We start from the raw sequence: 12,472 nt of genomic DNA on the forward strand, positions 1-12,472 counted from the left end.
CAACCAAGAGTAGGTGAATTGGAATCTGCATTTTAACACGATGTGCAGATGAACATTAGAGTAGAAGTACTGTTGTAAGTGCAAGGTGTCTATGAATTGTTATCACTGTCATCAATTCACTACAGCTGTGATCACTAATACCAAAACAATACTGCCCTTTGCTGAGTTGGGGTTGTTACAACCATTATAGTGAATTGTGTAATAGGAGTACAGGAATATGTAGCTTACACCCAAGCCACAGAAATATATTTATGCAAGTAGTTCCTTGTACACCAAAACAAATTAATTTAAACCTTTGCAACGTTTTTACAATCACTTCCTTCTCCATGGTACACAGTTGCACACTATTAACTATAGCTCTAAGTACTGTACTGCTCTTATCTTATTAGATACAGGCTGTCTCTATTAAATATATGCCAGGGGTGACAGAAAATATTTATAACCCTAGGCTCAAATATTATTCTGAGATACATTCATGTTATAGTATCTGGGCTTCATGCCATCAATTTTGCAAAATATACAGATTCTTTTGCTTTTCCAACAAAGGAGGTGAATGATTAGGAAGTAGGTGAGAGTGTTAAATCTTAAGGGATTAGATTACAAGACACTTGAGTTACTCTGGGACAGCTACTCTGGATAAAGGATTGCTTCTGTAATCCAATAAGTTTGGCCAACCCTTCCCTCCCCAGCATGGTTGATTTTAGTCATAATAATACCTTTCTTCTTTCTAGCCAGCTGGTAATTTTCTCTGTCGGCCTCCCACAGACTTTAAACTGACAGATAGTGGAAAATCCCAAAGGTCAGATAAAAATAGAAATATATTTCCTTGGATTCCTTAGAGGAGAACAATTAAACAGGTTCCAGCATTGTTAAAGGACTTTTATGGTTAATAATTTATGGAGCTGGTTGTTATCAAAGGTGCATCACCAGAACAGTCAAAGTGTGGTGGAGATAGCAGTAGCGATTTAAAGTCACCTGGGTCATGCCAAAGTGTTTAGGGACATTCTACCTTAAAAGGGTACAGAAACAATAAAGAAGTCAGCCATAGGGTTAATAAGATTATGTTTTCAAAGAATACAAAGATGGTTATAGAATACTGTGAAGAATTTAGTCCTGGCTCTAAAAGAAAGTAGATAATGGCTCTGTTCTAATAATAGAAATGTACTGCAAATAATAATAAAACAGATGCTACTTTAATATAACAAAATTAAAAACAAAAGAAATTAAATATGCTAAGTATGTATCCTTGAAGTATGCCATCTCTAACCCTTGTGGAAAAAAAAGTACAGAAGTAATGAATGAATGACTGCGTGAACAAATGTGAAAAGAAAGGAAATGTAAAAGATAGTCAACATTATTAATTTGTGCCTGATCTGGACTGTTAAATGAATAATCAGAATGCAATTATATGTATATGTGTGTATGTTCACTATGTCCCATGTTAATTCATACTGGAAATAAACTGACCTTGTCAGTTAGCAACCTTGGAAATGGAATGAAGGAAGAGGCTGGATCTTATCTCTCTGACTTTAAATTCTTTGGTTATATCTTTGTCTATATCTCTATAGACACTCTGTTTTGATGAATTAACTCAGTTCACTTTATGTTTATAAACTCAAAGTAGTTTGACTAAATTCAGAAAGATTCAGTTGAATGAAGTCAGGCAGCAGATGCCAAATAGCTGATGTAAAAACTTTTTCTTAAGTTTTTCTGAGGGGCGTTTCTAGATAGAGCTTTAATGAACTGGTCAATTTAATTAAAATTATAGTTCTTGTCCTTTCTTATAATGTCACTAGTCCCCTGCAGGAATCCCTTCAGTTTTTCCCAAAACTTTATAGCTAAATTAGGAGTAGCACACCTTAGCGTGGACTCAGAAGCATGAATTTTAATTCTGCGACATCAGCCAAAAGTATCTGAAAGAACATTTGACCCCGAGTTTAATGTGTAAAGAAACTTCCCTGGTGGAAGGAGTCTTCTACTCGCAATAAGCAGATCCCTTGATAAAGCAGTTAGGGAGAAGGCTTTGAGATTAGGGCAAATTTTTTTCCCTTTTCTCAAAATAAATTTTGAATTTGGGAGAGTACTGCTGAAAAGACTGAAGGCTTATATGTTAAGATATAAATTGGGGTTCTTGAGTATTTCCAATGTCTTAATGACAAACAATAGGATTTACTATTGACTTTTTTTAAGACTACTTTGTTGATATATGATTAATATACAAATTTTTTTTTTCTTTGCTGAGGAAGATTCACCCTGAGCTAACATCTGTTGCCAATCTTCCTCTTTTTGCTTGAGGAAGATTTGTCTGAGCTAACATCTGTGCCAGTCCTCTATTTTTTTTGTGGGTCACTGCCACAGCATGGTCACCAACAAGTGGTGTAGGTCCGTGCCAGGAACTGAACCTCAGGCACCAAAGTGGAGTGCGCTGAACTTAACCGCTAGGCCATGGGGCGAGCACCTAAAAAAAATTGTTTTTGAGCCAACCATTGACTTTTAAGATACAAATGATATGAGCGTCTGAAAAGAGAACTGAGTAAAGGCATTGAAATAGAGCCTGTGAGGGAGAAGGCCCTTCAGCTGGGCCTAATGCAGTACTTAGGGCAGAACTGGTGAAAAACTATAGACTTATAAAAAATCAAGATGAAGAGAGACTGGGAGGGCAAGTAAATTCCTAGGGAGGTAGCAGAGAACTACCGTGAGAGGCCTGTGAACCAGGCTAGGGTGATTTCCTTAAATCAGTTCCAGGCTAACAGAGAAAGCCAACGTCCTTCTCAGTTTTCCTCTTAGCTTCAAGTTTATTGGGAGAATACCTACATCAGTAAAAGGGCTATTTTCTGAGGAAAAGAGAGAAGAATCAAAGTTCATATATCTTGCATGGGGCTTTGATGGAGAAAAGCTCTTTCTCCCCAACTTTTGCTGATTAGTGGTAAAAGTGAATTGATATTCATCAACAATGAATTAGGAAACCCAGCTGGAGGAGTTATTAGTCTTCTTAATAGTATTTTCTGTCCTGAATGAGGTTATTCCCTTTTATCATATAGGAAATTGAAAACTGGTGAGAAATTAAAAAATAGAGCATCAGAGCAAGACTCGGTAGCAAAGGCGGGGATGCCAGGAAAGGCTCCGTAGTAGCTGGAGATGAAGGAAGAGAAAATAAGCAAAGTGAAGAAGGTGAAAAATCCTTCCAAGGTTGGCTGTAGGGAGAAAAGAAGAGACAGTTAAGTATTGGGGAGGGAGGAGTAATCCCATAGATGGACATACTACTGTGACTGTATTTGGGTGATGTTTTGACCCAAACACAAGAGTGGATGTAAGTTCATAGGCCAGAAAGGAAGATCTAATTAACCCAAGGGTGAGACTGAAGGAGTCAAGTCGAATAGCCTGGAAATGTAGCACAGGGAACCTATGGCTGATACCTCCATAATGAGGTGAGCACTGGATACCCCTTCTTGAGTTTTTCTCAATGAACCAAGGAAGGAGACCCACCTACCATTAACTTCAGTCATTCACACAGTGTTTGAACCCCAAAGTTTTCACTGAAGGTCCTAGGTAGTTTTCCTCTTTAAAAGAGGACGTGTCTGAGCATTGTGCTGAAGACGGTGTTGCCAGAGAAGCAACAGGGCGAGAACCACCATTTCATTTGGGGATGATCACCCCAGTGGTGAAATGCCTGGAAATCTCATTTTGTGAGGTTTCATGGTTTGTACTGTCATACGTGGTGTGTGTGTTTTAATTAGAGGAAATACATTTTTTCCCTAAGAGTATTGAGAGTTCTAGATTAGCCCTTGAGATAACTGGAGATAGAAATAACAGATATAGAACTCACTGCTGTTGAGTCTCTGTGTTACCCTCGGGCTCTGCCTCCTTGGGAAGTTGCTGGATGCATTCCACAACCTCACACTGTATATTGATCAACGTAATGAGGTGCTGTCATGTTAAATTCAGCCTAATCCCAGAAAACCCATTTGGGAGGTGTTCTCCTTACCTACTCTTAAGTTGTGTGGTTAAGACAATGATTCTTGACGTCAGAAACATGACATCTTGCCTTTGATTTAGAAGTTTGAAGAGCAATATTTATCTATAGTAGAAACCCAGTTTAAAATCCTCATTTGTCTTTGTAGCATTATCAGGTATCCAGCAGATGTCAGTGTTACAGTCTGTGTTCAGTTTTTTGGCTTTACTGAGTAATGTTTACAGAAAGCCTTGATTTGGGAACAATGCTTTATCAATGGTCTAATGACAGTTCTATTAGTTTGCTGCTATGTATAGTACTAAATCAAGTGCCCTGCCTGAGTATTTTTTGTGGAAGTACTTTTCTCTATCTTTAAGTGTAAGATGCAGAAATTTCCTGGCTATATATTTCGTTTGTCTTACCTATAGGAAATGCAAATGCTTAAATAAATAACTGTACATTATTTTTTAACCATCGGTGCTGCTTTTTTCACCATTAATGTTATGTGTTCAACTTTCGGTGTAAAAATAAGACATCATCTGAAGTGTTTTTGCTTACAATACTTCTGACACCAATTGTGTGGAGGTTTTTCCCACACCCATCAATTCTCCTGTAATTCAATTCATTTCTGACATTGTTTACCTGGAATTAGCATCAGATCACACAACTTAGGGATTCAGTCCCACGAGATTGTCCCCACTTCAGACACCGATCACAAGTCCCAGAGTTCTTCTACTTTTGACCAGCCAGCTATAAATTGGGGGTTCCCAGGACCCCCTCCTAGGGTTTAGTAATTTGCTAAAAGAACTCACAGAAGTCAGGAAAATAGTTTACTTACTAATACTGGTTTATCATAAAGGATACAACTCAGGAACAGCCAAATGGAAGAGATGCATAGGGCAAGGTATTGGGAGGGGGTGCCACCTCCTCTCACCACCTCCATGTGTCCACCAACCCAGAAGTGCTCTGAACCTCATCAGTTAGGGGTTTTAATGGAGGTTCCATTACATAGTCATGACCGATTAAATCATTGCCCTTTGGTGATTAACTCAATCTCCAGCCCCTCTCCCCTTCCAGAGGAGAGGAGGGGTGGGTGGCTAAAAGGTTCCAACCCTTTAATCACATGGTTGGTTCCTCTGGCAACTAGCCCCCATCCTCCAAAAGTCACCTCATTAGCACAAACTCAGGTATGGTTGAAACAGCTTATTATGAATAACAAAGGACACGCCTCTCACCACTATCACTCAGGAAAATTCCAAGAGTTTTAGAAGTTCTTGTGTCAGAAATCAGTATGAGGACCAAATATATATATTTCTTATTATATCACAGTATCACAGATAATTTCTCCTGAGTCTTTCAAAATATTTCCTGACCTCGTTTATAAGTACATACTCCATTATTTTACTTCAAAACGTTCTAGTGAACCATCAATCAATGCCCTGCCAACTATTTCATAAAAGCTATATTCAAAAGAGTTTAAGGAAACATCTGCTCTCTTGTTTTGAAGAAAGAACCTTACCTGAATTTGGATGCTGGTTTTAGTTTAGGGTAAAAGACTAAAAGTGGCGTAAAGGACATAGATCAGTTCTCTCTTGTATGAACATTCTAAGGTAAGAAGTTCAGGCTGCAGAACAACTCCATTCCATGCAATCATTGGTCTCCGGCATTCTAATCAATGGCATGGTTGAGGCTGGGTTGCTGGGAAAGAAAGCAAGGAGGAGGCAGGCTGGCTTCCATAAGGCCAGGCGCAGAAGTGGCCAACATCATTCCACTTGCTCCTTTGTTAAGAATTTAGTTGCATGGCCACCCCTAACTGTGAGGGGGGTTAAGAAATTTGTGTGCTCAGAAAAAGAGGAAGGGTGAACTTTGGTGGACAAACAGCAGTTTCCATCACAGTGCTAGTGGTTTGTTAGTTTGATTGACAATCACCTTCTTGATGTCCTTTTCAGGAGGTACACTCAGTGTACAGAATTTTGGCTGGAATTTTGAATATTGGGAACATTGAGTTTGCAGCTATTTCCTCTCAACATCAAACTGATAAAAGTGAGGTCCCCAATGCTGAAGCTTTGGAAAATGGTAATTATTTGATGCCTGTGCAATGTGTTGCCAAAGTACATGTTTCTTTCACTTTGGTAGTTTTTCTTGACTCTTAAAATGTCGTGCGGCTATTGCTGGTTCTTCTGCTGGTGCTGGGTGTTTTTACTAACCAGTACTTCCCAAAAGATGTCTTGTAGAACATCAGTGTTCTTTCCATAAGCTGCAGATAGGTGTTCTGCAGAAAAGAATTCCATGGCAGGTAACTTTGGGCAGTGGTTCTCAACACTGGCTGCTTTTGAAAATCATCTGCAAATTTTGGAAAAAAATACAAGAGGTTGGACCCCACTCTGAAGCCACTCAATCAGCATCTGCTGGGGAGAAAGCAGGTGTCTATTTATTTTTAAAGTTCTACAGGTAATAATGAGTGCACAAGGAATAAGAATCCTGAGTTAGAAAAAGAAACTGATTTAAATAAAGTAAACACCTTTTGTGTTAAACTGCAGCACTTTTTATGGCCTCTAATATACTAATGTGCTTTGTGACTCTCTAAGAGGAGACTATAGTCTCCAGCAATTGGTCCAACTCATTTGACTAAAGACCACCTCCTCCCACTTTTTTTCTTTAACACCTGCCAAGAGCTTTCAGAGCAGTTTGGGAGAAACTGTGTCATTCTGATTGCTTCTTGGGGTTAGGGACCTGGCTTGTTTATCTTTGACTCTGAAGTGCTGAGGATAGAGCCTGGCACATAGAAGATGTTGAGTAAATGCTGGCTGGCTGGCTGAATGAGTAGGTGGATAGATGACTACATTCTCGGGTATCATCCTCACTCTTTGTTCCAGCTGCCTGTGTTCTCTGCATCAGCCCTCAAGAGCTCCAGGAGGCCCTCACCTCATACTGTGTGGTAACCCGGGGCGAGACTATCATCCGCACCAACACCGTCGACAGGGCTGCAGACGTCCGAGATGCCATGTCCAAAGCCCTGTATGGGAGGCTCTTCAGCTGGATTGTAAATCGCATCAATACACTCCTGCAGCCAGACAAAAACATATGGCAAGTTCCCCTAGGAAGCAGAGGCCTCAGGACAGCTGTCACTGACCCTGGTGTCTCTTACAGTTTGCAAGAGGAAGTGTTTGGACCTTTCTTGGGTTTTCTTTAGCAAAGCTCTCAGGCCTTCTCCTTTAAAAGTCACAGGAGGATCCAGGAGAGCTGAAGTGTTTATACCTGAGAAGCACATGCTTGACAGAGCCATTATAGTGTAGTGTTTAAGAGAACAGGCTTGCCTGGGAGCTGGACCAACTGGGTTCACAGACAAGCTCTACAGTTTAATCAGCTGCTTGTTCTAAGTCGCGGTTTTCTCGTCTGTAAAATAAGGGTAGTAATATCCTCCTCATAATGTTGCTCTTAGAATCAACTGAGACATTTCATGAAAAGTTTCAAAGTACAGTATCTTACATTATTACCACTACTACTTTTTCTTTCCTAAGCGTTAGTGGTTTCTGTATTGTGGAAGAATTGACAACATCAAATTCTAAATAGTGTTCTTCCAGTTAAGCCTTGTGGATGGGAAAGTAGAAGAATAAATGAGCAGCAGCTCTAGCCCCTTCAAACAGAGTGCTTCTTCTTTAATCTCTCTGTTTATGGAGCTTCTGAGTAAGATTTTAAAGGATTCTACTGCTTTAAAAAAGAAACTGGAAATGCTGTTGAAGACTGAAGGAACAAATGGTTTAAGACATAAACTGTTTCTTCCTTTAGAGGCGGCAGGAGGCTGCTTTCCATGAGCGAGTACATGTATTGATGAGCCCTCAGGCACATGTATTCTCATTGTTCTGAGCTGGATGTTTCCTCCCCTAAAGGGTTTTGTTCTTCTCTCTCATGCAGTAGTGCAGAGGATGGTTTGAATGTGGGGATCTTGGATATTTTTGGGTTCGAGAACTTTCAGAGAAATTCATTTGAGCAGCTCTGCATAAACATCGCCAATGAGCAAATCCAGTACTATTTCAATCAGCATGTTTTTGCTCTTGAACAGGTAATAATGAACTCTGAAGTCACTAAAGCTGATGGGGGAAGGTGTCTCTGTGCTGCCCCAATTTAAAGCAAAAACCCTGTTAGTCAGACAAACAAGTAAAAGGCTCTAAGGAAAAAAACCACTGGTGAGGCAGTCTTGTCAAAATAAATAAAGTCTAAATTTAGTCTGAAAAAAAGAGATCTTGATTTCTGCAGAAAGGTACATTTCCTCACTTGAGTGGAGCTGGTGACAAGCCAATTATTTTAATATTGCTTCCAAACTGTTTCATGTGTATTTCCCCAAATGCTGTATTCTCTTCTACTTTATTTAACTAAAAATATCTATGATTGTGTCTAAAATGACACAAGATGATCTTGAATTCAGGACATGGGTTCTTACTGTTTTGGGCAGTGGTTCTCAACACTGGCTTCTTAACTCCCGAACTGGCCATCCCCAACCCCTGTCTTCTGCATACCAGATCCCGTTGGAACTAGAGTGTCTCCAGGGAGGAGTAAGATTTGTTCGCAGTTTTCTGAAATGGAAATCTTTCCCCTATGAGTTTAAAGGTCAATAAAACAGGGTGTGAAGCTAGTGGACCCAAAGGCTAGTGGCCCTTCTCCTCCACCCCACCCCCTACCCCAACTCCAAGACTCTTCTGTATGAAGTAGTTGCAATACTGAAACATTCTGACCAAGCCTCTTGTTTTAATGCAGGAGTGAGGACGCACACACAAACTATACTGTGATTATTAGGTAAACACAAGACATGGAGTAAAAATACCAGTATTGATTTTTGTCATTGAAGGTGGATAAATCTGTATCACATTCCTCTCTCTGCTCATCCTGCGCAAAACTCGACTTTGTTTCAGTCTGGGTCCCTTCCATTTATTTCCCTGGGAAATCTGGAATTTTTTCTAGTTTTTTAGTCTGAGATGATTCCCTTGCAGAACCCTTTGCAAAAGATAGAAGTTTACTTTCGTCCTGGTTTAAACCATACTTGTCACCAAAATAAATTTGTTTCAACTTCTCTTCCTTTCTACATCAGTTTCTAAATTATGAGTTACCAAGTTCGTGTTTGGGAGACAGAGAGCCATCCCTTCTTTTGCAAGCTTCTGCTGCCTGCCACAGGCCACCCGTAGGTCAGACTTAAAACCAAAGCTTCAACAGTGTTATATGCAGAAGAGTCCTTTCCTACTAACGTAAAACAGACCCTGTTTTCCACATCCATTCAGTGTGGCCTGACACAGAAAGTGTGTGCTGAAGCAGCCTGGTGGTACCTAGGTCAGTTTTGGGCTGGAGAGATTCACAATCCATTTCCTTCCAGATGGAATATAAGAATGAGGGCATTGACGCTACACCCGTGGAGTATGAGGACAATCGCCCACTCTTGGATATGTTCCTCCAGAAACCCCTGGGACTGCTTGCACTTTTAGATGAGGAAAGTCGGTTTCCCCGAGCAACTGATCAGACGCTAGTTGGTGGGTACCTTTTGGAAAAGGCATAGATGCTCAGAAGAGAACTTGCCTCATGTCATCAAATGAGTTTGGTTTAATGAATCCATCCTGTGTGTTTTGGCCACCCAGTGGGTTATAAAAGTATAGATCCTGCTTTTAGTGAATTGAAATGTTCAGCAAATGTCCTGATAGAATTTGTGTCTTAAAGCAAACCTATCACCATCTCTCAAACCCTCTTCACTTTCAATTTCTGCAAACAGAAATACCATTACCCTATATCAATATCATTTTTACGCCTTATTCTCCTTTACTTCCCGTAACCAATACTTGCTTCCTCTCTTTTTCATACTCTTCTCTCATATCTCTTCCTGGACCCCCGTCAACCTCTAGTCCAAGTTTGTATAAAAGCCCCTTCTGGTCTTCTGGCTTCCAGGCTCATACTCTTCCCCTCTGCCATAGACAGCCCAGCTAATTTAGTCTTTCTAAAGCTACCTTTTCATTCTTCTGGTATCCATGGGATGACAATTAAACACCTTCTCCTGGCATTAAAGGCCCTCTATGTTTTACCCCTGTTTTTCTTGACCTCCTTCTTCTCAAATCCTCAGTGTTGCACATGATCCTGTCCTTTACTTAGATTGTGAAATGCTTGGGGCAACAAAGCCCCAATCCTTGCATCCCTTAGGTGCTTAGCACAGTTCCTCACACAGACTAGGCTCTCAATCACAACAATAGCAAAATTGTTTGTTGAGGGAGGAACAGAAAGTTTTGAGCCTTTTTCCCAGATGGGAAATTGATTTGTGGGATAGATTCACTTCTAGAAGTTGAGATTGTCACCCTCAGTGGTTCCTTTTATCTATAAAATTGTCACAAGTTGCCAAGATGAGTTTACACTAGAGTTTTTTGCCTTCTGTATCTTCGTGGTTATAAAGCTAATTGGCTGAACTTCTGGTGTCATCAATGTCCATGCTAGGGGTTCTTAGAGAGAACAGAGAATGAAATCTTAGGGTACAGCCTGACACTAAAAACAATATGAAACAATTAAACAAGGACTTGATTGTAAATGCCCATCTTACAGGGGATCTTTCTCCACCATTGTACATACGATGGTAATATCAGGCTCCCCTGAAATCCCTTATTTGGGGTCACTCATGGCTAGAGGAGCACATTTTTGTTTGAAGGGGCAAACAATTCACATTGTAACTTTTAAACATGAAAATCCACACAGATAAGTTTGAAGATAATCTACGATGCAAATACTTTTGGAGGCCCAAAGGAGTGGAGCTGTGCTTTGGCATTCATCACTATGCTGGAAAGGTGAGGCAAGCGTAAGTTATTAAACCTGAATTTGACAGGAGGTAAGTGTCCATATTACCCTGTCTGTGCTGCTGACGAAATTGCTTGCAGATTTCTTTCTCCTTTTAATGCTTCTTGAACACCTAATCATAATTCCCAAACTTTCTCAGTGGTGCTGTTCACAGAAAGTTGCCCCTGGCAAAGAAGCAATTTCTCACTGGGGTGGCCCGCAGAGCTGCCATCTGCTTCTCACCTGAGATTTGGCCTAGATGTGACAGCTCTCCAGAGAGAAAACATATTATAGCGTTTGCAGTGTTTAGCAGTGAATGTTCACATTTGAAAGTCATTTGGAAATGTGTAGGTAATGGAGAAGGGTTAATATCACAGTGGGGCTTAATTTTTAGCACTTTAAGTATATGTCTACAGGGCACCAAAAATGTCTAGATGAAAAGGGAAAAAAATTTCACTTCATTATGCAGATGTTAAGCTTTTACAACATTAACTGAAATTTCCACTTTTCATATATTATGCCTCAGTCTCAATTTCAAGTTCCTGAAGCAGATTAATGACTGGTTCAGGAAATTCTCTAGTTCTGTAGCCAACAACTCATTGCTTGAGTAACTGTCAAAGGTGCCATTTGAATTATGGCTAGTTGGTTCCGGTGGGGTCTGCTAAAGTCCTCGGTCCAGAAAATGGATGGGAGTTCAATAAAAGGCATTTTGGATTATTTTGTTGATTTAAGACTTATCAGAATTATTTTTCACGTTCATATTATGACATTGAAATTAATTTTGCTTGACTGGAGGTTGGTTAAAAGGCAGTTTTAATACAAGTAAAAGGGGATTGGTTTTGTCTCCACATAGTATCTGGTATCTATTTTGGATCTTTGTTAGAAGTTGCAGTCCAGTTTTTACCCTTAAATACTTCATTTGCCTTAGCATTGATGTCTGACTGCATAGTAATCTCCTCTACATCTCAACTGGATCGAATCTCCCCGATCCCTGCCCCCAGTCTTCTCTTCTGCCTCCCATTCCTGTGGTCCTCTTCCTCTCACCTCTCTTTCCATCTCTCTGTCCTTTTATACCTATTTCCTACTCACCCTTCTTCTTCCTTCTTTCTCCCTCTTCCCCTTTCTTGATTTTAATGGAAAAAAGGATCTTTTCTTTCTGGGCTCTGTGTCTTTTACTGAATTCATTTGCCACTTAATCTTATTTCTCTGGAGTGTTCCTTAAAATTTCTCTGACCCCTCTGTTCTGAGAACTTCTCGCTCAGCATCTCTGAATACTCACTCAGGTCCCATGAGTACCTTGGGAAGCAGTGAGAGTACAGTGGTTATGAGCATGGAGCCAAACTGCCTGGGTTTTGATGTATGCCTACCACTTGTGAAATGTGTGACCAAGGGACTCAGCCTTTCTCTAAGGTCTGTTTACGCAGCAGTAACATGGAGATGATAATAGTATTTACCTTATAGGATGGATGCTTCACATACAGTGAGAGTCCAGTATATTTCCATAATTATTCTGATGTGATATAGCTTTGCTATGACTCTTTTCTTCAACTGAACAAGAAGTTAAAATAAACTGGCCTGTCAAAAGTTACAATTTTTTCCCCTTATCTGGTGGTCTGGATTTAAAAGCATGGCTGTGTCAAGATGAATTCTATATGGAGGTCGATTAATGACTGACCTCAGACAACCTGCCAGTGTCACCAACAATGGACAGTATTGGCTAAC

General features: G+C 40.2%; 1 protein-coding gene across 1 annotated transcript in view; it reads left to right on the top strand.

The window, feature by feature from the left end:
• The window catches only part of MYO3B (myosin IIIB), a 397,478-nt gene that overhangs the window by 189,435 nt on the left and 195,571 nt on the right, over positions 1-12,472 (top strand). The window contains exons 17-21 of the mRNA XM_046659858.1: positions 5,902-6,028; positions 6,829-7,039; positions 7,868-8,015; positions 9,318-9,471; positions 10,673-10,761. Coding sequence (XP_046515814.1) covers positions 5,902-6,028; positions 6,829-7,039; positions 7,868-8,015; positions 9,318-9,471; positions 10,673-10,761 — 729 coding nt within the window. The remainder of the gene's footprint in view (positions 1-5,901; positions 6,029-6,828; positions 7,040-7,867; positions 8,016-9,317; positions 9,472-10,672; positions 10,762-12,472) is intronic.

The sequence above is a fragment of the Equus quagga genome, chromosome 4, assembly GCF_021613505.1.
Source record: "Equus quagga isolate Etosha38 chromosome 4, UCLA_HA_Equagga_1.0, whole genome shotgun sequence".
Lineage (NCBI taxonomy): Eukaryota > Metazoa > Chordata > Mammalia > Perissodactyla > Equidae > Equus > Equus quagga.